The sequence below is a fragment of the Stylophora pistillata genome, chromosome 2 (assembly GCF_964205215.1).
Source record: "Stylophora pistillata chromosome 2, jaStyPist1.2, whole genome shotgun sequence".
NCBI classification, from domain to species: Eukaryota; Metazoa; Cnidaria; class Anthozoa; order Scleractinia; family Pocilloporidae; genus Stylophora; species Stylophora pistillata.
In genome coordinates, this window is record NC_142520.1 from 9,362,518 (window position 1) to 9,389,700 (window position 27,183).

The 27,183-nt window shown below is 37.8% G+C and overlaps 2 protein-coding genes across 2 annotated transcripts in view; one reads left to right on the forward strand and one right to left on the reverse strand.

Annotated features, from left to right (window-relative positions):
• Positions 1–1,902: 1,902 nt before the first annotated feature.
• On the reverse strand, positions 1,903–3,528 carry LOC148737029 (uncharacterized). The gene has a single exon (XM_088747847.1). The coding sequence runs from the start codon at positions 3,500–3,502 to the stop codon at positions 2,117–2,119; it is 1,386 nt and encodes a 461-aa protein (XP_088603973.1). The 5' UTR covers positions 3,503–3,528; the 3' UTR covers positions 1,903–2,116.
• A 114-nt stretch (positions 3,529–3,642) lies between these two features.
• The window catches only part of LOC148737030 (uncharacterized), a 33,696-nt gene continuing 10,155 nt past the window's right edge, over positions 3,643–27,183 (forward strand). The window contains exons 1-7 of the mRNA XM_088749242.1: positions 3,643–3,658; positions 4,569–4,834; positions 5,313–5,427; positions 6,253–6,390; positions 7,962–8,078; positions 8,717–8,839; positions 24,197–24,712. Of these exons, the coding sequence (XP_088605368.1) occupies positions 3,643–3,658; positions 4,569–4,834; positions 5,313–5,427; positions 6,253–6,390; positions 7,962–8,078; positions 8,717–8,839; positions 24,197–24,712 (1,291 nt within the window). The remainder of the gene's footprint in view (positions 3,659–4,568; positions 4,835–5,312; positions 5,428–6,252; positions 6,391–7,961; positions 8,079–8,716; positions 8,840–24,196; positions 24,713–27,183) is intronic.

A 27,183-nucleotide genomic window follows, 5' to 3' on the forward strand; every position in this document is an offset into this window, starting at 1 on the left:
AAATGTAGACTATGGCAGCTCCTGAAGTAATGCAAACCTGGAGTTACAGGAACGCAAGGGCCCCAGGAATAGGGGCAAAAAATTATGCACTTTTCGAGGGTTTGGATATCCTAATTTACCACATCGAGAGGGCTCTGAAGTAAAAACTGACATGACCATCTCGAAAAGGCTTTAGTGCAAAGAAATTTAGCGTTTTTTCAACAAGAGTAGCTAATTAAAAATGAGGAAGAAGGAAACTACGATTTCACAAAGTGCTTAAAAATCTAGAAACTTTCTAGACCAGTTGTAACATAATCGATGGTGTGTGTGGGAACTTCATTCGGGGCATTTTGGTTCTAACTTTTCGGCGACGTTTCCTAAGTTTTAAATTTTTACAAGAATTTATTCAGATCAATTTCATCATTAAACAATCATAAATAACAACCCATAACATTTCCTAATAACGTCGATGGAAAAACCCATCGATTATTTATGATTTTTGACTAGTTTTAAGCAGGCACCTTGTATAAATGGGTGAAAAATTCTAATATTTCTTTCTTCCTCAACTGATGTCATCTGAATTATCTTTATACTCTCGGAATATCAACAAAATAATAGAAAAATTGCTTTTTCGTCCTCTGTTTGATAGCATCTCTTCGAGCAGAGTAAACTTACGTGCAATCTATGTAATAGCTTACGAACAGAACACTTCAAACTTTCTTCAACTGAATTAGCCTGTAAAGGAGATCAAGCAGGGAAACAAAGGATTTATAGTCAATGTGGAATAATTCTTTGTTATTCCTTAAATATCTATAAATATATAACAAATAAAATAAAGACGTTTTAAACAATGGGTCATCAATGATTTACTCAGTGCGAGTGCCACAGAAGCAGTTTTGTTTAGTAAGCCGAAAAGTGAGCGATAAATGATCCATGAGAATCAAGTTAAAAAATCGACAGAGGTTTAACGTGGTCTCTCTTCTTACCATGACAACGATATTCGTCATCACAGTGCCCAAAATGTTGTGGATTCGTTCGGTGGGCGAAACTTTGCATGACACGTTGACGAGAGAAGCTTTGTCTGTACACTTAGGCAACAACGGTAAAGTGGTCAATCAGATCGCACGCGAAATTGCCGCCAGTTTAAGTAAAACTCAGCACCAAATATTCCTATGAACTTATCTTTCTCTCCAAGGGCTAACCTCTTTCGACTTGGGCATGTTTGAAGTTGGAAAAATCGCTAATATCAAGAAAATGGGAATTAATCTCGTTTGTCTTTTTTCAAGCATATCACCAGCACTTTAGCTCAAGTCAGTAAATTGACTAGGGTTACCTTTGCCACAAATAGTTTTATTCGTCAAATACAGGCTGTTTTCTGTGGCTGTTTAAAATTGGTTAGCAAAATAGAAAATTTAAAGAAAGATTCAAATGGGGAAAGAAGTTCTTACACATTTTCCTTTGTTCAAATCTAGTTGAGGAAGATTACAATGAATAGGGTATGAGGTCATAAGTAGCGTAAAAGAGATGATTTTCTAAAATTCCATGTATCTTCTTTTCATTTATTGTTTTGGCTTTCAATTTGGGATAAAGCCTCAGAGATCATCAAAGTAAGCACATTTTGAAGCATAACATCATACATTATTCACTATCTTTATTGCAAAAAATCAAATTTTAACCATTTAATAATGAATTAAAGTACATGGTAAAATATTCACGGAAATTAAGATACCATTTCGGAGTACTAAAATATTTTTAAAAAGCTCCCTCAGCTTAGCCTGTCGAAAGCTTTTTCTTCTCCACTATTTTTTGTGCGTCCTGCCACTCAGATTCGTTTTCGAAACATTCTACTTTTAAGATTTGCGGTGAAACCATGTGCAAAGTCTTTTTTTTTATCTTCTTTTTCCTGAGTCACATTAACTTAATCAGAGAATGTTTAGAAATACATTTGATAATAAAAATTAACGGTAAAAAACTACGACGTTTCGAAGTCTGCATGACCTCATTATCAAGTAAAATGTTAAAACTGATGTAAAATTGTAGCTCAGAGATTATATACAAATAAAATGTGATAACTTCATTAGAATAATGAGCGTTCATTGTTATTGGTGTTTAGCATGTCAGATCGTGCAGTATATGTTTAAATAAATACTTTTGCACGTATTGAGTCAGACTGCGTGTTTAGCTTTGGTTTTTGTTCGCGAATGAATAACATTTCGTGAATTAGGCAGTCCATTTTCCCGCGGCATTTCTTGAGAACGGAAAAAATTTCCTCTAGGCTAGTGGACGCTACACTGTGGGCTTCTTTCAGATGCTTGCCAATGACAGAGGCTTTATGTTCTTCTATGCGTTGATGAAGATGGCGTGTGGTATAACCGATATAATCCGCATCGCACGAATCACATTTAAAAGTGTAAACAACGCATTGGTGGTTAATTAAAGCGGGCTTCTCTTCTTGTATCTTGAGCTTTCCCTCGATCTTACGACTCGTGAAAACTGGTTGTAGGTCAGTTCCGATTTTCCGGCCAAGATCTTTCAGCTGATGTCTTACTGTGTCGGCTGATTTTTGGTCTTTAAATGGTAAAGTTATTCTGACAGGTTTTTGTGTAGCCGCGTCAAGTTCAGTTGGGGTTTCGTGACGGCTTTGGATCGTAGAACTCGTGTACCAGGCGATAGCTGAGTTGATGAGTTTCACTGGGTACTTAAGCTTAGTAAACATCCGCTTGAGATGCTGGCATTCCTTCGTAAAAGATTCTTTCGTTGATGACAGGCGGTAAGCTCGGTTCAGCATTGTATTCAGCAGAGATCTTTTGTAACGCTGATCGACATGGCTCTGGTAATGTAAGAGCAGTCCTGTATCAGTTGGTTTATGATATACGCTTGTTGTCAGGTGGCAACCGTTTTTCTCAATCATCATACCGAGGAATGGAAGCTTGTTGTTTTCAGCAATTTCCATTGTGAACTGTATGGCAGGATGGCATTCGTTCAATGTTGAAAGGAAAGCTGTTGCGGCTTGAATATTTGGCATCGTGGCTAATGTGTCATCGACGTACCTTTTGTAGAAACTTGGTAACTTGTTCTTGCGATCCAGTTGTTCTTCAATGGAGCACAGGAAAGCGTTTGCCATAAGGGGTCCCAGGGGCGAGCCCATGGCCACACCGTCCACCTGCTCATAAAGTTGACCGTTGAACTGAAATAGCTGATCTTTGGTTGCTATTCTTAAAAGTTCGGTAAGACCTGTCTTTGTGAGGTTGAGACCATGCGTTTCATTAAACCAGTTGTTTTTAAAGGCTTTTTCAGCGATGATCTCAATAGTCTCGTCGAGTGGCACGTTGGTAAATAAAGCACATACGTCATACGACACGAGAATGTCATTCGGGTTGAGTTGTGTTTCCCTTATCACTTCGGCGAAGGAGAAGATATCGCAGATAGTGTGCTGATTTAATGAAAGGGGCTTAAGCTTCTCTTCAAGCCACTTGGCCAGGGCGAAGTTGTAGGTCCCAGTCGATGATAGTATCGGTCGCATTGATAGTTGCTGTTTGTGAGTCTTTGGAAGACTCACAAACAGAAGAGAAGAGAAGCTTAAACCCCTTTCATTAAATCAGCACACTATCTGCGATATCTTCTCCTTCGCCGAAGTGATAAGGGAAACACCACTCAACCCGAATGACATTCTCGTGTCGTATGACGTATGTGCTTTATTTACCAACGTGCCACTCGACGAGACTATTGAGATCATCGCTGAAAAAGCCTTTAAAAACAACTGGTTTAATGAAACGCATGGTCTCAACCTCACTTTGACTCAATACGTGCAAAAGTATTTATTTAAACATATACTGCACGATCTGACATGCTAAACACCAATAACAATGAACGCTCATTATTCTAATGAAGTTATCACATTTTATTTGTATATAATCTCTGAGCTACAATTTTACATCAGTTTTAACATTTTACTTGATAATGAGGTCATGCAGACTTCGAAACGTCGTAGTTTTTTACCGTTAATTTTTATTATCAAACAAATTAACTTAAATTCGTTTTTGCTCGAAAACGTTTTACGTTTTGAAACTTTTAATCCACAAAAAAAACGCATGAAAATGCATATGAAAACGGTGACGAAATCAAAAATTATAGCGGTTTCTTTAAAGTTTTTTTCCCTCAAAAAAAAATATATATAATCTCTTGCGCCGGCATCTGGCGGAATTGTCACAATTCTATTCTGCTCGTGTTACAGGAAAAAAAATATTGCAGAAGGGTTACAAAATAAATAGTCTGGCCCCTAAGTGGTTCAGTATACTTCGACCGAAGGCTAACCATAGGAAGACGATACGATAAAATATCCAATTTTTTGAGCAGATGGATTTCAAAATCCGAGTTAATAGAAGTTAATTTTTAGCCCATCAATTGATAGCCATGAAAATTGTTAAAGCTGTAAAACCTCACAGTTTTCTCTAAATGATGGTTTTATTAAACATTACTCAATATATTCTATTCTAGTCCTGTGTTTTTTTGAGATTTTTTTTTTCGTCAACCTACGCGAGACGTTTTGGAGGCCTAACAAAAGCTTTCCTCTAACGTCTGATTTATAGATAGCTGTCGGCGTCTCAAGTTCTTGCAACAGAAAGATGGATATGGATTAGTGGGCCACGTCTTTAAAAACATTTTATTACCAGTCGGACTGCATATATATAGTCACTGCAGAAATTGGTGCACTATGGAAGACAGATGTAAATCGATCAACATGGGACCCTCAGGAGAAAAAGATAAAGTTTTGTGTCAATTGAGTGACTCGGACCACTTGCAACATCCAAATGATCTGAAACCGATGGCAGATTTCATGTATAGGGGCACGGAGGTAAGAGTCTTATTTTTATCTTATTTTAATTTTTGTTTCGGAGTTTGCTGCTGTTTGTAAGCCTTGTGTACCTTTTAATAGAGTTTCCTCGTTCTTCCGTGAGTCTTCGGCAACTCAGAGGCAATTTTATCTCAAAACCTTTTTAAGTGAAGCCTGAGAACGCCTGAATCGACTAAAAATGAAAAAGAGATGAATTAATTTTAAAAATAAAGTTCCTGTATAACGCGCGTTCTGATTGGTTGAGACAGAATGTCTTATCAGAGTATCAATAACTTTCTCCCCCTTCACTTCTTTTGTTCTCTAGCCGCTTACGTCGTCCTTTACAACAGAACAGAGCAAAGTCGTGGCTTTTTTATTTGTTACATATAAAAGGAAAAAATTTAAGCATGCCCCTTATGGATAAAAAGTATAAATTGCTCGCATGAATAGCATCTCCGTCATTTTATGAAAAAAAAGGCTTAATATTTTTCCCCATTAGAACAAGTGTTGTTTCAACATGTGCTACAAGAATGCAACTTGCTTGGTTGGATTTACGGACAAGGGATACAAGTGTGTGTGTCCACCTGGTTACACGGGAGACCACTGTGAAAAAGGTAAGAATTACTTTGCACTTGCGCTCTAGTAATTATGTTAGTTACTACAATTATTCGTCTCTTTTGCATCCATTTTACCATGGTCTCGTATGCTTCCACATGTGTTCTAATGACTTACGAGTCATTTATTATCCAACTGTGCTTCTTAGAGTACAAATAACGCTGAAGGTTTTCTCTCATTGCGCAAGTGACGAATTGGATTCAGGTTACAAACAAAAATGGTGAAAAATTAAAGTTATCCTTCTAAAGATGAAGAGTTGGAATGGCTGGCGAATATTGATCCCGTTTTATGAGATAAAGGAAAGAAAGAAAAGCAGTTAGACGACATTGATATTTCATCATCAATTGAAGAAAACAGAAACAGCAACACGACAACGCGCTGATTGCGGTCCGCTTTGCACTCCCCGTAAATAGATATCTGCGAGATTCACCCGCACGGAATACAGAATTTGGCGCGTTGGATAATAAATCTCTTATTAAATGTTTTGGGGCGTAGTTGTTTGTATTTTAACTTGCCCTACGTTTTCGTCAAAATACTGCATACCTCGTAAAAATACTCAACGATAATACACAACAAAACTTTTATTAGGATCTATGTATCACACTTTGTATCCGTTCCCCCTGAAAACAACGTGATCCTTCCAATCTCCCCTCCCCCTTCAGATAAAAGATGACTTCTCCCCAAACATCATTCCACGTGATGCAGTTTCAGTGAGGTCTCAGTCCTGTCCAATATCACAGCTCATCCAATTAGAATATACCTACAAAAGCTTTTATCAACTCTTTTAAAATTTAATAATTTACGGAAAGAATTTGTTTGTACAGATGTAAACGAGTGTTCCACCAAAACCCACAACTGTGATGTCAACGCTGAGTGCAACAATACCGAAGGTTCTTTCAATTGCAGCTGCAAGGCTGGGTTTAATGGCGATGGCAAAAAATGCACAGGTAACTATGAAATCTGCCCAATTGAATTGCTCCAAGCATCGAAAACCGTTGGTTTATATTTGCCTAAATTTGACGAGCTTATCAAGAACATCAACTATTTCCATAAGAAAGCTGTTGAAAGTAATTTACTGAGGAATCAGAGTCGGCTGCTAATGTGTCATTTATTACGCTTTGCACCCATCGCAGTGTTCATTTTATTACGTGTTTCGTCTAGGGTGCTACTACTGTTATGGAGAGCATGGTGTTACATAGTTGCTAAAAATAGAGTCGAGGAAGTTTCTAGAACGTTTAGTCATGGTGACTCATTAAGAACTTTTAATGGAACTTTCTAGAGCAGTTAGCCAGCATATTTTCGCCATGATGTAATAGTAGTGTAATGTTACTAAAAATAGCAGTATTACAGATCTCTAGAACATTCTGGAGCTTTTTTAAAAGATACATACATACATACATACATACATACATTTTATTGAAAACATCCCCATCTGGGGCTTTTCAGTCAACAATTACATAATTCAAATACTTGATACTATACATACAGAAAGATATATAAGGAGTCGCGATAGGTTAAAGTTAGAGACCTTTTCCAGTGAGTTAGTGTTGCTACAAGGAGCCCAGAGGAGCGAGAGCCGGATAGAGTTGTAAGAATTATTTACTGGAAATGTCAGCCGTGTGGAAGGCTGCCTTGGAAAAGTGTTGTGGATATTGATAAGCGACAAGGATCTTTAAAGAGAACCGTGAGTTGTGCAGTAGTGCTCTGAGATTGAAGTTATAGTTTTTATAGAGGGCTTTAAGTTAAGAGGATAGTTATTGTATTAGTTATTGGTATAGCTCTGTAGTTAGTACGTCAGTCAATAAGCAGTTGAGTTAGTAAGAGTTATATCTTTCCGGCGGTTGAGAAAATACCGTTGCTCTACCTGTCATCAAATGATTTGCGAGTCGTGGACGGACGACAAATTGTGTTCTTTTAGTTTTAGTTGCATTACATTATTTTTGTGTGAAGTTAAGTCAAGTGTACAAATTTTTTTTAACCACAGTTACAATTTTTTTCTGTAACCATTGCTTGCACCAAATCATGCACGTCTCTCGTCTTAGAAGACGCGTGTCCTTTCTTGATGATATATGTGCCTGTTAATTAATTTGATTTAGGATTGTTTACTTGCGGATTGGTCGTTTCAGTGTAAGTTAAATTATAAAGATTACTTGACGCAGGCGCTTTCAATGATATTTGACACACACCAAAAATGACAGTTTTACCTGTCGTTTATCATTTAACTCGCCTTACGGACTTGTCAAAATACGGCACAACTCGTAAAAATACTCAGCGATACTAAACAACAAAAAGTCATTATGATGTATGTATCACACTTTGTAGCCGCTCCCTTTAAATACCATGCGATCCTCCCAACCCCCTCCCTTCGATAAAAAATAAGTTGCCCCAAAAAATCATTGCACTTCGTGCACTTTAAGTGAGCTTTTAGTCCTGTTGAGTATTGCAGGTCTTCCAATCAGAACATACCTGTAAAGCTCATATAATTTTCTTTTTTAATTTCATTATTAACGGAAAGATATTCCTGCAGATGTAGACGAGTGTACCACCAATACACACAATTGCCACGTTAATGCCAAGTGCAACAATACCGAAGGTTCTTTCAACTGCAGCTGCAAGTTTGGGTTTAATGGCGATGGCAAAAAATGCACAGGTAACTCTGAAATGTGTCCACCTGTTCCAAGCGTCCAAATCAGTTTGTTTATATTTGCCTAAACTTGACGAGCGTATCAAGAACATCGACGATTTTCATAACAAAGCTGTGTATGGTAATGTAAAGGGATCAGTCGGCTGCAAATGTGTCATTTTTCGCTCTTTGCATCCATCGCAGTGTTCATTTTATCGCGTGTTTCATGTTTCGAATGCTAGTACCTGTCATCAAACGATTTTACGAGTGGTGGAAGATAAATTGTGTTGGTTTAGTTTTGGTTGTATTACACTATTTGTGTCTGAAGTTTAGTCAAGTTTACAATGTTTTTAAGCACAGTTATATTTTCATTCTACAACCATTCTTAGTATCACGTCACGCACGTCTCGCGTCCTCTTTTGCATGAGAAGACCCGTGTCCTTCTTGATGTGTCTGTTAATTAATTTGATTTCGGCCTGTTTACTTTTGGATTGGTTGTTTATATCAATTTAATGATAAACATTATTTGAGGTGGAGGCTTTCAGTAATATTTTAATAATGTAAAAATTGGCATGTCACAGGTTAAAAACGATCAGATGAATTCTTGAATATGCTTTTATGATTTGTCATTATTTCTTTTGAACGGAAAGCATTTGTTTCTTCAGATATAAACGAATGTGCCACCGATTCCCACGACTGTGGTGTCCATGCTCACTGTAATAATACCGAAGGTTCCTTCAACTGCAGCTGCAAAGAAGGGTTTAGTGGCGATGGCAAGAACTGTACAGGTAACCATGATATTTGTCTATCTAAGGTTTACCCAACATAGAACACAGTAGATTCATAATTCTTGTTTGCTTGTATCAGCCTAAACATGACGAGAGCTTCTCTTTTGCTCTCCAAGGACCGTGTATCCATATCGCAATAATTTGCAATAACACAGACGGGTCCTACTTATGAGCATAGAAAACCGAGTTTAATTTCAGCAAGTGTGAAAAATGATCCGTTCTTTCATTGAAGAAAGTCCTATCCATAATTGAAATATTTCAAAGAAATAAATCAATAATTCAGTGTAATGTAAACGTAGAAGAGGAGAAATTTATACACTGGTCTTTTGAAAGGACCTGGGGGCCGTGTTGTCAACTGGCGTCGGGAAAAGCTTGATATTTGAGATCTTGGTTTGCATTAAGGTACTTGAAAACTTTTGAAATGTGTGTCAGTCATTTCGTGTTAAAACTTATATGTCCATATTGCTTCCCTTTGTATTTTCTAGATATAGACGAGTGTATCAGTAACACCCACCGTTGTAACAAAAGAGAAATTTGCAACAACACAGATGGCTCCTACTCGTGCGAATGCAAAGGCGAGTTTAACTGTAGTAAGTGCGAAAAATTTTACACCTTTAAATTGGAGAAAGTCCTATCCAGCATTGAGTTATTTAAAAAAAATAAATAGATAACTTTATGCCAGCGAAAAAAATGGTATGTCGCTCGCACCAATCAGACTGCGGCATTTCTCATGTATCACAAACCAATCCTATTGCTGCAATATCGTAGATATCACGTACCAATCAGGTTACCCTATTTTTCATTTATCACAAACCAATCAGATTGCCGCATCAGGTATGTATCACGTATCAATGAAATCACACCATCGGGATACGCTTGCACCGATAAGAATGCCGCCCCTAGTGCCAATCAGGGCTGGAAGTTAGGGTACCACGATACGTTGCGATTGAATCAACCCAACATTGAGACACACCAAGTACGACATAAGCAAGATTATTTTTTCTCAGTTCGTGAGCGGGCGTTATTCTACAACAGTAGCCAAGATTTTTCAAAGGCGGGGTCACAGAGGCTACTTACCATTTATGCCGCTGCTCTCCCGCGTGTATCAGCGGACTCAGTCATATTGTCGCGGCGTGAAGACCCATATTAACTAAATACAAGAGCCGTTGACGAAAATACTTTGCAAAAACAAGAAATTTTTATAGAAATGGGCTTTTCAACAATGGCTTTTACGGCCAAGATATTGTCATGGCGTTTTCGCCACCTGAATATTGTACGTTGTTTGCTCTAAAGTGGGCCCACCAAGGAGGGGGGGCACGGGCACCCCAGGACCCCCCTGGCTACGCCCTTGTAGAAATCCTGCAATCTCATTAGTTCCAAGAGCGGGAAGTGTTCTGCCCAAGCGGGCGGTATCCGTTTCGCTCGAGTCACTTTGCAGAACATCTCAAGCTTCGTTGCAGGTTTTGACAAATATATCTCACTCTGCCAGTCGGTCAGAATTTTTGAGCAAAAGCTTCGGTCACGACCTTGTGGCGATAAATAATATTCGTTCTTTCTTCTCTCTCGCTCTCAAATCTCTATGGTTTTTCTGCCAGAATTTATTTCGAAATAAATTTGGTGGTATTAAATTTGTTTTTAAAACGATTGAAACGCGGCATAAAAACAGTTTTTTATTTAAAGGCCCATTTCCATACGAGATCCTTTGGAGGCGCTTGTTTTTGTTTTGGAATCGCGCTATTGTTAAATGGCGAGCTCTCATAGTCATTCATAAACACTATTAAAAAGAAAAACAAAGATTTGGTGAAGAACACACTACAAAAATTTGCAAATTTGCAGCTAAATATTAGAGGCTGAAAAATCATAAATCGAGTCTGTGTATAAAACTTGTACAAAGCATACCTGATGTTGAAGGAAATTGTTCCGCTTCAAAACTAAATAAAATATAAACAAGTAACCAATATTGGCCAAAACTGATTTACTTTACGCATTTCAATTACAGAATAATGACTTGTACAAATGAGATCGCTTACATACATATCTCAGGATCTCAAGTAAAAATCAGTCAAATAATTATTCTCACCTCGAAAAAATCTCCCCGGAGTCTCTAGTTCCATCGCAGGAACAATGCAATAACATTTCCGCAAAAGCACTCTCTGTAGTGTTACCGAAACCCATGGTTGTTTTCCTTCGCCTCCATAAATTATACACAGACTCTCGAAGTCGAATAACCTTTGCCGAGCCGGGCAGACTCGGCCTTCCTCTAGACCGCTTCTTCGGCGGCATCAACTTTCAAATTATGTTTTTCACCGTCATACATGTAAGAATTAAAAACTATTTACTGATATGGGTACTACGATAGTTTGTTGTTCGCACATGATTCAAAATGGAACTTTGGAAGCACTAATTAGTAAGATGGAAGAAGATATCAAAGCGATTCCGCAACTACAAGGAAAATAGCGTATTTTTCATATATGAAAAATGATCCGGGCGCGCAAGGCATCTCCGTTAGAAATGGGCCATTAATAATCCTTCACTGACAAAAAGTAACTCAGAAAGTTACAACGAAAGGTGGTTGCAGCTAAAAATTTCGTTAATCAATGTGACTCTCATTCGTTAACATCTGAATTCTTGAACACAATTTGTTCGTATGTGAAACGTTGAGCGAAGTATTTGAGTTGTTCTCTAAATACACTTTAACCTATTTTTGCAAATCCCTTGAATTTGGACATTTCTACCGTAAATTTCTCATCAGAAACCTGAGGAATTTGATGAAAAAATTCGCATTAAATCCCATTATGTCTAGCTGGAAAGAGTCTCACTGACTTAAACTTTTTTAGTCGAAGAAAGACAGATTTACACTCACCATTTCAGATCAAATAGCTCTCTGAGCTAACTCGTGAATTGGATAAGCCAATGTAATTTGTGTCGTCATTAGAAATGGGTGTTTGATTTCCATACTAGGGTATGAATCGTTAGACTGGTAAATGAGCATTATGAGGAATATGATGTGAAACTAAATTAGGCCTCAAAGACAGAAAATATGGCCTGATTAGGATTTAGTGCAAGACAATCACTGTTGCAGATTTTACTGTAAAGGTTTGTGGAATGAAAGTCCCGAAAGGGTGCTGTGTCGTTTATCATAAAACTATTGTTCCAATATTGAGCTCAGTATTTACTTTGCGATGCAAGCATAGGGATAGGCATGTAAAAGCTTATACGCTGGATGGAACACACGGACATAAGGATAAGCATATATGCATAAGATTATCAAAACGTTGCCCTCTTATGCTTATACTGCCTAGTTAACAATTGGTTGGCATAAGCGTAAGGATTAACATAAGCGAAAGACTTTCAGGCAATCAGCAAGCACTATACTGCTTATACCAACCATGTTCCTATTTAACATAACGTCGACTGAGCGCTCGTGCTCATGTTTATGTTGCAGCTGTGCCCACCTGCGCATTAGCTTGTTATGTTTATGCTTATGCGTGTGTTGCAACTGAGTACCGCGCTTGAAGCCTGTTTCGCACTTCTGAGATAATTATTAGCACGAGGATGAAAACAAGTACAAGGATGTTCACATCACTCTAAAGTTTATGTTTTTCGGAATTCTTATTTTAAGTCAGTGGATACTCAAAACAAGGGTTTTTCCCTTAATTTAAGAGTCAATTCATTGAAAAGTAAGGATCAAGACTTCTGCTCATAAGAATAAATCCTCTCCAATGAAAGTTCCTCAGTTTAAGAATACCACCATTAAAAATAAGATTTACTTTCCTTGTTTTAAGAAATATGACTTTAAATTCTCCTTTTAAGGGTATTTCCACTATTGAATAAATATCTAAAGTCCTTGCTTTTAGCAAGTATTCATTCTATGTAGAAAGGTTCTTCTTAAAGTGCTTGCCAAAATTTTAGAGATATCTGTGGAATTGTGCTTGTCAAATTCCCAAGGAAATATAACCAATAGCGCTCTCTACTGCGAGGATCGTGCACCATACGTATGTAGAACCGCAGTTCAAGATATATGAACTTCGTATATTCATTGCATCTGATTTACCATCACGGGTTTATTACGAATCAACTTAACGGCCTGCTCCCAGTTGTTAACTCAATTGGTAGAGCGCTGCACTAGTATCGCAGAGGTCAGTGGTTCGAATCCTGTACAGGCCTGGATTTTTTTCAGGTAAACAAAATATCAATCAAACAGAAAAACAAAAAATAAGCACGCAATTTTCAATCAGCTGCACCACATAACTACCGAGAGGATTCGATTTAGTGCCCTCCTTGAAATAAGCGCCCCTTCTCTAAGAAGCGACCCGTCACATTAGACTTTTTTAAACAGGGCCCCTATTCTAATAACCGCTCCTATTGAATAGGCATTCGCGTTCCAATAAGCACCCCCACACAGTTAAGCGCCCCTATTCTGAATCAGTAATAGCACAGCGGAGTACATGTACATTGAGATAAACCGTGGTTCGTCTTCTATTAATTGCTCAAGTAAAGCCTCAAAACAAAATCAATGGTCTATGTGTCCGTCTTTCAACTGTTATTTACAGTTCATTCATCGCGTGACGATTGCAGCTTAGCTGATCGTTCTAGCCAGGTCTTGTCCATGGAAATAATCCGTCATTTTTCATTCTTTTTAATCCTTTTGAAACTAGTAGGTTTGTCTCGCGCATTTTACTGTTTCTCAAGATGGTAATAAGCGCTGTGTACCCATCCCCAGGTTTCCCTGTCCCACCATCATCAAAACAATTTTCAAAACAGATAAAGTAAAGAATGAAAGGGATAAAACAAGATGAATATTCGAACACTCTAGCCAAGATTCAGGTCTGTGCGATGTTTTGTGCGGGCAGCATTCGAAAAAAGGTTTCGCTCAAATTTATAAGACTTTGTTTAAAGATGCCATGTTGGTTTTACTCTGACGAACACCAATATGGCGGCCGGAAGCTAACAAAAACATGTCATCGAGTTCTGCTGTACAAAACCTGTAGTCGTCTTCTGAGGGCTCATAAACATCTAAATGACTACAAATTCTCACACAAGGACTGTTCAGATTGCGAAATCTCAACAGCTAAGTCAAGGTATCGATTCCTTAGTTAGTGCTTAAGGTCAGTCCCCCTAAGTCTATGGAGGAAGACCTAAAACCTATAACCCCAACTGGCCAGCTATCTAAAGTCATGGAAGGTTTCACAAGAGACTCATTACTTAAGCAGGTTAGGAATAGGTTTGACTGTAAACAGTTTTCTATTGGTGGAAAATCAACAATCCATGCATTAGTCTATTTCGTGCATTTAAAACTGATGTTTCTTGATTGTCCTGGAAATTGTATTGGAATATTTATTTGCAGACTTTAGTAAAGGATTTTATCCTGTTGGTCATAGTAAGTTACAACTTGGGCTTAAACATCTGGGTGTAAGCAATGTCTTAATTAGTCAAATGGACCTATGCTTTCCTTACCAGCAGATCTCAGATTGTTAGAATCGAAGGGGCCTTATCTGCACCCGTCTATCGTCATTGCCGGGTATCCCCAAAGGGACAAAGCTAGCCCCTATCCTTTTTGCTGCCTTGGTTAACAAGCTGGCTGCCAATTGGCATCTGCGCACTAAGTATGTGGATGACACAACTGTGATTGAGTGAATATCCAGATTTAGCCCAAGGTATCTCTTAATTGTGGTTCAGAATATTATGGTTCTGCTACTAGCCGAGGTATGCGCTTAAATCCCAAGAGGTGCAAAGGAATGATTGTCAACTTTCTTGAATACTAACCTATGGTTCCAGATACCCTTAAGATACTAGGTAATGACATACGGAAAGAGTCTCAAGCTCCAAGGGACATATATGTGTAATGACCTACAGTGGAATCAGCATGTTGAGTATATGCCTCAAGATTACTTAAGAAGTCAGAGCCCCATCATACTGACCTAGTGTAGATACATTGCTCATTAATCAGATCTCTTGTTGAATACGCATCACCCGGGTAGGCAGCTCTGCCTGACTATCTATCGGATCTTATTGAAGCCGTTCAGAGGAGGGCATTGAAGATTATCTTTCCAGATAATGGCTATGAGAAATCATTTGTTTTGTCTGCCCTCCCAACCCTAAGTAAGCGTAGGGATCTTGCCTGCATCAGGTTTTTTAAGGACCCTCCTAATACTGAATCTTCAGGGTCTATCTACATGGTGAAAGTAGTTCCTCATGGTTACAATCTTCGGTCAGGAGATTGGCTCCTTGTAAAGAGACCCAGAGTTAGGACAGATAGATTCACCGCTTTCTGTACTAATTAAGTTTTTCCCCATAAGAGGTAACCCTAGAGGGAATATTTATGAAAACTTTTTGAATGTATTGAGATTTTCGTGCATGCTGTTGAAACATGATTTATTAAGGGTTATTTATTACATCGCACGCTGTGCCCGTGGGCAAGAGGAAGCAAATCCTGTGTTCTGATTGGCTACCCAAGCAGGCAAGATGGGCCCTCTTGCCCGCTCAGGATTGTCCGCATTGATCCCGCACATTAATAAAAATAGAATAAGAACTACATTCGTAACTCTTGGACAATTTCGGCGACGGAAAGGCAAAAAGGGGCAGAAGATATTCAAAACGAAGAAAATAGAAACGAATCTCGTGAGGTTGTTATCCAACGAACACAGTTGGCTTTCTTTCCCAGCTCTCGAAGGAAAAAAATCATTCTAAACTAAATTATATGGCTGTGTCTCACGAGGACTGCGAACTACCGAATTCACGAATTTGATTGGCTGAAATCAATATTGAAAGCGGTCTAGATTTTCCATCTAGACCGGCATCTAGACCGGCCTAGAAAAAAAAAAAGGTAAAAAGAATATGAAGAAATTGGCATATAAGACACAGCTATATAATAAACATCACTGCGTTCGGTCTATACTGGCAACCTCGGTCAAGATTCTCCCATACAGACCTCCCGCTGGGTTAATAAGAACTAATTAATAAAGCGAAATCTTTTTCAAAATAGTAAATCCTTTATTAACCAAGCTTGTTCGGTCAAGATGGTTGAATATTAGTCTCGACCTCTGCCTGTAAAAGAGTTGATTAAACATATCCATCTCTCTATCCATTCATGTTAGGAAGTAGCCGATACCGTTGAATAGTGCTCAATACACATGTGCAGAGCACAATACAGTAGGTAGCGATCAAACAAGACGACACATTGTTTCTGTTAATCAGAGTTTCGTGCTTACGCACTCACCAGACTATCTATCTATCTATCTATCTATCTATCTATCTATCTATCTGTCTATCTATCTCTCTATCTGTCTGTTTATCTTTTCTTCAATCTACCTGCTAGTATGTTAATATCGTGTCAAGAAAAACCCGATCAAACTGAAAGTTTGTAAAAAGATAAGAATTCAACTGTTCTATTAAATCTCATATAGATTGATAATTCCTTATTTCTAAATTTGATGACGTCACGTGAAAACCAAGAATTAAATCCCCTGGTTCAAAAAAAGTGCCCTCCCTTGATGTGTCGAAAGTACCTTAGCGCCCCGGACGCTAAATCAGAATTGTACGGTTTGCTCAATTCTCGACTTTTGTCACGCAGAATGGCTGGACATCATCAGTTATTCGTCTATAACTCAAACTTAAGAAGGGAAAGTTTAAAGAAGTATAAAGACTTCCGTAACCTTTGGAAATGAGGAAAAAAACGAGTTTTAGTTGACGGCCTATTTCAAAAGCGATCTGTTTTCACAACGAACTTAAGGGACCCACACAACATTTCAATCACAATCAAATGTGATGCTTGATATTCTTTCGGGGAAAAATATTGCGTGACGAGTGGGTACATGTCCATTGAGAGACAATGAATTGAATAAATTATGGAATGAAAAAATGAATATTAAATAACTTAGTAATTGCATTAATGGTGAGCAATTATTTAAGGATCAATCTACAAGATTTTAACTTTTCCATGTCCTTTTTGTAGATGCAAATTTACCTCCAATGAAAGGAAAAAACTATAATAATTATGTTTATAACGATGTAGATAACTTAACTCTTTCCTTTCAGCTTTCAAAGCCGTTTTTACAAACCTCAACACCAGTGGAAGAATTGGTCTAACAATGCTCTAATTAGCTTATAATTTATGAAAAAGAAATGGATGGTTGATAGAGATGGCTCAGACTGACGTCAGTGTTGGCGAAAATTTTCCATCGAGTTTACCCACGAAGTTTCAAAATTTTCAAGATTGTTTTCTGTTTAACATTTTGGAGCTCTATTTGAAGAGAAAATGTGCTAAGATGATAATCTTTTCTAAAAACAATGAGCATGTAACTCTTCAAAGCGACGGTAATAGTTTTGGAGTAGACGATACTTTATATGCCAAACGCGATGCGTGAATGTGGCTGAAAAAAAAACTGAGCTTTTCACTTGGACTGAGGCTTCGCGACGTTGGGGTGAATGTTATTCTGAAGAGCTGCTGCATGTATGTCCCAAAAGTGTTGTTCAATAGATGATTTTCCTTTGTAATCGTTCAATTTTTAAGATTTTCAACACAAAGCGACGCAATTTCTGATCATCAATTCTAGTAACCAACAATTCAAGGAGGTAAATCTATCACAGGGGACTCGTAAATTTAAGAAATTCCCTCTTAGTTTTCTGAACGGCCGGTATTATTTTTAGTGTTGCATTGATAACTCCTCGCGCTTCCGGCTGCGCTTCAAGCAACTCCTCTCTTATGCTCTCCAAACTTTCCGGGTGCACCATAACTCCAAATATGCATCGGAGGCACATAAATCTTTAATAAATCTCGGATAAAATATGAATATCCCGAGATAAATAAAAATAGGTGCGGTGCGCTGAAATATACATACCTTATATATAGGAAATTAACAATGCATGTAATTAACGCGAATTTCAAAAATTTGCGTTAATCTTATGTATCTTAATTTACCTAATTATTAATTAAAATGAAGTTAATTGAAAGCATCGTTATTTAAAGACACCTTTATTAGAAGCAAAGCTACAATTCCTCTACGTCACCGTCAGAGTCGGTTGACTCATCGTCGTTTAATATTAAGTTCAATTTGTCCTTAGATTCATCAGTGTAGCGATCGTCTTCTCCGAGGGGATAACTCACTTCTTCAACTTTCTTGCGCAAAATGTCTATGGCATTTTTGTCATCCCATTTCACAGTCACCGCAATAGGTATTTCTAATCCACCTTGAACAAGTGGAGATGGCTTATATTTTATCGCTGTGACCTCTCCTTTTATGACAGCTTCTCTCTGCAATGCGTGCCAAATATATCGGCCCAATTCTATTGGAATATGTGCGACAGTAGAAGGAAATATGGTTCCTGGCAATATTGTCTGCCCAGCAACTGCAAACCGGTCGTGTTTATTGTCTTTCTCTTGCTTGAACGTGAGCTGTTGCTTTAAGGTTTCCAGCTTGTGCGATACGTCACGTGACAACCTCTTGAAGCAGTGTTGAATTTCAATGTGGGAATAATTATGCAACATACGCACGGAAATTCGCGTTAATTAAATGTATGTAAACATAACTTTTGGAAAATTCGCGTTAATTTTATGACGCGTAAATTTTGTTCGCTTTATCAACATGCTTCGTTATATTCCTATAATAAGGTATGTGAAAAATAGAACTTGCTGCGTATTTATAAAAGATAATGTCTAAAAGTTAAACTATGTAGTTTTAATCTATAAACAATGAACAACATCTAGATTACTTCTCACACAAACAGCAATTCTGCCTTTTTCCCTCAAAACCACTCTTGACCAGTTCCTGTCCCGTCTTAATATGTCTTAGATAGGTATGCTGACAATAGATTCAGGTTTATCTGGCTCAAGGTGTGTTTTGGAGGCAACGCGAACATCAATAGTCGTTCTTCCTTAAATGATCGTCGAGTGTACAGCCGCTCTAAACCGTTTTTTTGTTTTAGTTGGGCTACAAATGTTCGTAAATAAAAAAATGTAAATAGCAAACTCGCATTTCGGGCTTTACTGACTTGTCGATGAGGTCGATTGTCTGGTGTTTAATATAAGGCAGCGGTCTCGCTGTAAATGCTTGGCCGGGGTGTTTGGATGTCTCTGAGTGATGACAACTGGTATCTGATAAGCTTTCGTGCTTTTAGAATTAATGCGTCTTTGTCCAGCTCAGTTTCTCGAGATTTTTAGAAAGCCATGTAATTTCAGTAAAAATATAACGTGTCGCAATTTGGTCGGCAAGCTCGAGCTCGTGTTCGAGGGTCGTCTGGGAGGGTCTCCTAGGGGGGAGAAGGTAATGTTGACGGTTGACGGTTAAATCTATGATTTTTAATGGGGATACGCGCGCCATTATATATATGTGAAAAATAGAACTTGCTGCGTGTTTATAAAAGATCATATCTAAATATCAAACTAACTGCAGACAGTACTCTTTTGGCCTTCTGGGCTTCATAAGAGCAGTGCCGATGCTAGGATGGAGGAGAACCGAGACGGTCACCCCAAACGACCCAATCATTGTGGTATCGTCTAAGCCATGCCAGAGTGCTCAAACTAGAGTAAACTAGCGAGCGTGCGCTAGATAATTTTCAAACTATGTAGTTGTAATCTATAAACATCAGCAGCATCTAGGTTACTTCTCACATAAACAGAAATTCCGCTCTTTTTTCCTGAAAACCACTCATGACCAGTTCCTGTCCCGTCTGAATATGTAGTAGATAGGTATATTGACTATTGGTTCAGGTTTATCTCGCTCCGGGTGTGTATGTGAGAAGTGGGAAACTACGAAACAGGTCTGTAGGGATGTATATGTAGTTGTTTTTTTCTGCCTACCATACATTATACCCGCTCTACTATTTGCATCGAGCACTGTTTCACGGACACCAAGTTTAATCTCACTACATACATACATACATACATACATACATACATACATACATACATACATGATAGACAGCTTTATTAGGAAGTAAAATCATTGCAGCTTCCGGGCCGGCTGAAATACGACTTACTTTACAATGGGAATAAATTATCTCTTACTCTAAGATAACTACAATAAGAGCCGCAAAGTGTAATCTACAATAAAATACAACAAGAGAAGTATCAAAAACCAAAATACAAATAATTAAGATAGCTACTAATAATTAAAACTGTTCGCCATGATAAATGTGTTTTTGAACCTAGTTGTCTTACAAATCGGTAACTTGAAGTATCTCTGGCTGCGGGTGCGATAGGTGGACTCGTTGCGTGGAGGCAGCAGATCATGGAGCTTGTGGTTTTCGTCCCTTACAATCTGATCAAACAGAGCATCACACAAGATCTCCCTCCTCTCGTACAGTGACACAATGTCAAGAGCTACTAGAACCTCACCGTAGGATAACTAGGGTTGAATCATCCGCAACGCGCGTTTTTGCAACCTTTCCATTTGATAGGACAGATATTGCGGCAAAGAATGATGAAACCCTGGGCACGCATATTCTAATACAGGGCGTAGACATGTTGTCTAGAAAAGTAGCATGTCCTCAGATGGAACTTTAGCGCGCTTTAGCTGTTTTAGGAAGTACAGACGCTTCGCAGCCTTTATGCATATAGATTCTACATGTGCGTTCCACCTGAGGTTGTCCGAGACTATCACTCCTAACAACCTTGTGGATGAAACAACTTCGATTTGCTTGTCATTGATAGTAACATGATCAAACAGACTACCTGATCTGGAGAATGATATTCTCAGTTCTTTACATCTAGACTCATTGAATTGGAAACCATCAACTTCTGACTGTCTTACAAGTTCATTTACACGTAATTGCATTTAGCTAGACTCATTCTTCAATACTGATTCAACAATAGTGGTGTCATCAACGTATTTCCAAATAATTGTGTCTGCTACAGAAAGATTATTTATCAAGATAAGGAACAGCCAGGGGCCCAATTTCGTCCCCTGTGGCACTCCTGCAGGAACAGCTTCCCACTCCGAGAAGCAATCGCGGCTCAGTTTTATCGTCTGCTTACGGTTCGTTAAAAAGTCCATGATCCAGCACAAAATCGGCCTTGGAATATCGTAGGACATACATACATACATTTTATTGAACACATCCCCATCTGGGGCTTTTCAGTGAACATTTACATATTTTACAAACTTGGTACCACACATTCAAAAAGATATATAAGGAGTCGCGATAAGTTATTAGAGGCCTTTTTTAGTGAGTCAGTGTTGCTACGAGGAGCCCAGAGGAGCGAGAGCCGGATAGAGTTGCTGGAATTATTTTACTGGAATCGTCAGCCGTGTGGAAGGCTGCCTTGGAAAAGTGTTGTGGATATTGATAAGCGGCGAGGATCTTTAAAGAGAACCGTGAGTTGTGCAGTAGTGCACCTAGATTGAGGTTATAGTATTTATAGAGGGCTCTCAGTTAAGAGGATAGTTATTGTATAGGTATTAATGTCGCTCCGTTGCTAAGTTTAGAGGATAGTTATTGTATAGGTATTAATGTCACTCCGTGGCTAAGTTTAGGAGATAGTTATTGTATAGGTATTAATATCGCTCCGTAGCTAAGTTTAGAGGATAGCTATTGTATAGGTATTAATGTCGCTCCGTAGCTAAGTTTAGAGGATAGTTATTGTATAGGTATTAATATCGCTCCGTAGCTAAGTTAAGAGGATAGTTGTTGTATAGGTATTAATATCGCTCCGTAGCTAAGTTAAGAGGATAGTTATTGTATAGATATTAATATCGCTCCGTAGCTAAGTCTAGAGGATAGTTATTGTACAGTTATTAATGTCGCTCCATAGCTAAGTTAAGAGGATAGTCAATGTATAGGTATATATATCGCTCCGTAGCTAAGTTTAGAGGATAGTTATTGTATAGGTATTAATATCGCTCCGTAGCTAAGTTAAAAGGATAGTTGTTGTATAGGTATTAATGTCACCCCTTAGCTAAGTTAAGAGGATAGTTATTGTATAGATATTAATATCGCTCCGTAGCTAAGTCTAGAGGATAGTTATTGTACAGGTATTAATGTCGCTCCGTACCTAAGTTAAGAGGATAGTTTATGTATAGGTATTAGTATCGCTCCGTAGCTAAGTTTAAAGGATAGTTATTGTATAGGTATTAATATCGCTCCGTAGCTAAGTTTAGAGGATAGTTATTGTTTAGGTATTAATATCGCTCCGTAGCTAAGTTAAGAGTATAGTTGTTGTATAGGTATTAATGTCGCTTCATTGCTAAGTGAAGAGGATAGTTATTGTATAGGTAGTAATATCGCTCCTTTGCTAAGTTAGGAGGATAGTGATTGTATTAGTTATTGGTATCGCTTCGTAGTCAGTACGTCAGTCAATAAAGTAGTTGAGTTAGTACGAGTTGTATCTTTCTGGCGGTTGAGAAAATACCGTAACACTACTTGTCATCAAACGATTAACGAGTCGTTGAGGAAAAACTGTGTTCTTTTATTTTTAGTTGCATTACATTATTTTTGTGTGGAGTTAAGTCAAGTTTACATTTTTTTAATCACAGTTACATTTTCATTCTGTAATCATTGCTAGCATCACATCACGCACTTCTCGCGCATTTTTTTTTTGTCTTAGAAGACGCGTGTCCTTTTGTGTTGATGTGCTTGTTAATTAATTTGATTTAAGATTTTTTACCTGCGGATTTGTCGTTTCAGTGTAAATTAACTGACATAGATCATTTGACGCGGGTGCTTTCATTGATATTTGACACACATTAACCCTTCTCCATCAAGCTGCGCATACATCATTTAAATTTGCACGGCTACTGTTGTTATTTGTTTCTTGTTGAAATTAAGAGACATCATTATGTAACTGTGTACATTGCAAGGCTGTCTGATGTGACACCTATTGCAGCCTAAAACACCCACAATGATTCCCGATTTCCATTTCAGTGAACCGTTTATATAATAACAAATCCCAAAAATCCAGCATTCTGCTCCAAGAGCAACACTGAAAAAGCGTCTACCTTTTAAGATCAAAACTTGCTCAAGAAATCAAAAGTTTGCATTCAAAACAAACCTCAGGGCCAAATCTTGCTGTTTGGCTGGAAAATGCCTTCTCACTTTATCCGCTAGCCCTTGTTCATCCGTTTGACGAAAGCTAGTGTCGCAAACACGATCTTTGCCTCGTTTATGAGGTCATTTTACCTCGATCGCCGGTACAGACCGAACGCAGTAAGGTCTGTACTGGCAACCTCGGTCAAGATTCTCCCATACAGACCTCCCGCTCGGTTAATAAGAACTAATTAATAAAGCGAAATCTTTTTCAATATAGTAAATCCTTTATTAACCAAGCTTGTTCGGTCAAGATAGCTGGATATTAGTCTCGATCTCTGCCTTAAAAAGAGTTGATTAAACATATCAATCTATCTATCTATTCATGTGAGAAAGTAGCCGATACCGATGAATAGTGCGCAATACACACGTGCAGAGCTCAATACAGTAGGTAGCGAACAAACAAGATGACACATGGTTTCTGTTACTCAGATGGAGAGTTTCGTGCTTACGCACTCATCAGACTATTTATCTATCTATCTGTCTATCTATCTATCTATCTATCTACCTATCTATCTCTCTATCTATCTGTCTATCTTTTCTTCAACCTACATGCTAGTATGTTAATATCGTGTCAAGCAATAACTTGGAAATTCAACCTTGGTTTATCACAAAAAGAAAAACCCGATCAAACTGAAAATTTGTAAAAAGATAAGAATTCAACTGTTCTATTAACTTAGTAAACTTAAATCTCATATAGATTGATAATTCCTTATTTCTAAATTTGATGACGTCAAGTGAAGTCCAAAAATTAAATCCCCTGGTTCAAAAAGAGTGCCCTCCCTTGATGTGTCGAAAGTACACTAGCGCCCCGGACGCTAAATCAAAATTTTACGGTTTGCTCAATTCTCGAATTTTGTCACGCAGAATGGCTGGACATCACCAGTTATTCGTCTACAATTCAAACTTAAGAAGAGAAAGTTTAATAAAGTATAAAGACTTCCGTAACCTTTGGAAATGATGAAAAAATCGGACGGTTTTAGTTGACGGCCTATTTCAAAAGCGATCTGTTTTCACAACGAACTTAAGGGACCCACACAACATTTCAACCACAATCATATGTGATGCTTGATATTATTTCGGGGAAAAATATTTCGTGACAATCGAGTGGGTACACGTCCATTGAGAGACAATGAATTGAATAAATGATCGAATAAAAAAGAAAATGAATATTAAATAATTTAATAATTGTATTAATGGTGAGTAGTCTTAAGGATCAATCTACAAAATTTTAACTTTTCCATGTCCCTTTTGTAGATGCAAATTTACATCCAATGAAAGGAAAAAACTATAACAATTATGGTTATAACGATGTAGATAACTCTTCCCTTTCAGCTTTCAAGGCCGTTTTTACAAACCTCAACACCAGTGGAAGAATTGGTCCAACAACGCTGGGCAATCACTACACAGGACAGGATCATGACGGACAAGTTACGCTGTCCAGCGGAGTTCAACATTGGACTGTGCCTTACACTGGTGACTACAAAATAGAAGCAATAGCAGCTGCAGGAGGCTACGATCTGCGCGCTAACAGTACTCAGTACCGAGGAAGAGGAGCAAGAATGATAGGAACGTTCCGCCTATACAAGGGTGAAGTCATTCAGATACTCGTTGGTCAAGGAGGAATAAACAAGCGCCGCTGGTCTTCTGGAGGTGGTGGAGGAACCTTTGTGGTGAGAGGAGCCAACACACCTTTGATAATAGCTGGAGGCGGAGGAGGGGTAAATGGAGCTTGGTCAAGACATGAAGGATGTGACGCCAGCACAAACACAACAGGGAATCCTGGATACAGCTCATGGTCAGGGGGGAGCAATGGACATGGTGCACAGACTGCTGATGATGGAGAGTCAGGTAAGGGTATATCGTGATGATTCCTTACATCTCAGCTTTTCATTTCATGTTATATCATAATCATATTGTAACGTGCGCTCTAATTGGCTTATAATTTATGAAAAAGAAATGGATGGTTGTTAGAGATTGTTCAGGCGAAAAGTTCCTATCGAGTTTACACGCGAGGTTTCAAAACTTTGGAGATTGTTTTCCCTTTAACCGTTTAGAGCTCTATTTGAGAAGAAAATGTGCTAAAATGATAATCGTTTCGAAAAACAATGAGCATGTAGCTCTTTAAGGCGACGGAATTAGTTTTGGAGTCAACGATACTTTATTTACCTAAGGCGATGCGTGAACGTGGCTGAAAACAAAACTGAGTTTTTTTTCTCTTCAACTGAGTCTTCGCGACGTTGGGGGGAATGTTATTTCATTTATTTATTTATTTATTTATTTATAGACTTCACCAAAAACAATTTGGCAGGAGAGATCTCACAGAACTAATGTTCCAGTAACGAGACTCCTAACCAAGCAAAAAAAAAAAAAAAAATTGCAATCGAGTAGTAGAAATTATATGATTAGAAACAGGTAATTAACAACAGAGTTTGGCTAGTAATGGAGTTAGTGGTCTGCTCATATGAAATTTTATGCAGACACTTTTGAAAGTTTAAGGAACTGCAGGATCATAAACAGTTGAAGTTAGATGTAAGTAATGTTTCTTCAAATTACACTTGGCGAAAAATCAGATTTGACGTCAGAAAAATGCAGTCCAAATGTGATGTTTGTCATATTTGTCAGTATTTGACTTGAAGACAAATATGACCGTTGTCCTAAATACAAATAGGATAATTGTGCATTTGCTTTTGGGTGTAAATATGGACAAATGAGGCGTAAATCTGAATTAAATATCATGATTTGTCCTGCTCTAAACAAGGGCAAATGCGTTAAAGATGGCATTTGTAAGAACAAATTCAGGACAGATCTGGAGCAAATATCATCTTTGTCATAGAATAATCCAAAATTATCTTCCCCTCCATTGACCCTGTTGTCCATTTGCACAAAATGGCTTTTTCCACATGTTATCTCAGTATTAGGGTTGCAAGTACCTAATAATACACTGCATTTAATAAAATATCAGAAATTTCATTGTTTCAGTGGTAGTTTAAAATGGAATCGCATTTACTTTGATTAATGCAATCCTCTCATGTCCAATCATCTCACACCCACAGTCCTGACTAAAATCAACATACATAATATAGTAAATGGAAAATTTATTTAACACTTCTCCTTTTCTGTAGAAATAAAACCATTTCTGTTAAAGAAAATAACATTTAATAAATAAATATATCCTAGCATTAGCACTGCACTGATGAGGCCCAGAAGGCCGAAACAGTACTGTCTGCAGTTAGTTATATATATATATATATATATATATATATATATATATATATATATATATATATATATATATGCCATATATGTGATACAAAATATAACCTCAATAATGGGGAAAAGCTACAAGGTAAGTTTAAAATATAACATCATTGATTTTAAGTCTTTACAACACTCGTGCCAGCAGGACATTCTCAACAAAACATTTTCACATGAACTGTACTTAATGTGTTATGATTCATAAAGAGAAGTTACTTCCAAAAAACTCCTACTTAGGCACTGCCTGCCCTATCAGTTTCAATAAAGTAGGTTCTTTTTTTATAAAGCATTAAAAGTACCAAACATCGCAAAAAACCAATTAGTCTTTGATCACATTACCAACACAGCTAATCCTACAAATTAATGTCAAACTGCTGGTAATTTTTTTTTACAGGAACTTATCAACGTTGTGTTGCAATGTTCCAATATTGATGGGCAGTTTGCTGCACGAAATTAGCAACAGACTCACTTCATAGGAATTTAACTAAAAAAGTCATATTTCACATGACTACTTTTAAAGTGTGATTTCCTGACAATGGCAATTTGAATGCTAAATTCTTGCAGTCTGTTACCTTGATAAACAGGCAAACATTGAGCAATTTTATTTTGTTTTTTAGAGACAGATCAGCAATTACCTTGTTTTGTATGGGGAAATGGAACTTGAAAATAATTCACAAACTATTCTAGCAAATTTGAAGTGAAAGTTACAAGTTGCATTCAGCAAGCTGTCAATCAATATTTTCACACCACAATGCAATATTCAAGAGTTCCCATTGGGAGGCAACCAGTCTGACTATAAATTTCTATAGTCAAACGTTAACCAGATGTTCTTTTGATGGCAACCTTGCAAACTTCTGCCTCAACATTGGTGTTTGATGACAGTCGGAGTCGAGCAAGCTGCAACCTATGTGCGCAGGTTGAAACTTTCAATTTCAATTTGCTGGAGTAAGTTCTCAAGCTCTGGTTTTCATTTTGCCATATAAAGTCAGGTAAGACATACTCAGTTTCAAATAGACAGAGTGGTATTGCCTAATATTTGCTGTTAATCAACAGTCTGCGATGAA

What these genes read in the sequence shown, in the direction of transcription:
- LOC148737029 (XM_088747847.1), bottom strand. Translation starts at nt 3,502, where the DNA reads ATGCGACCGATACTATCATCGACTGGGACCTACAACTTCGCCCTGGCC.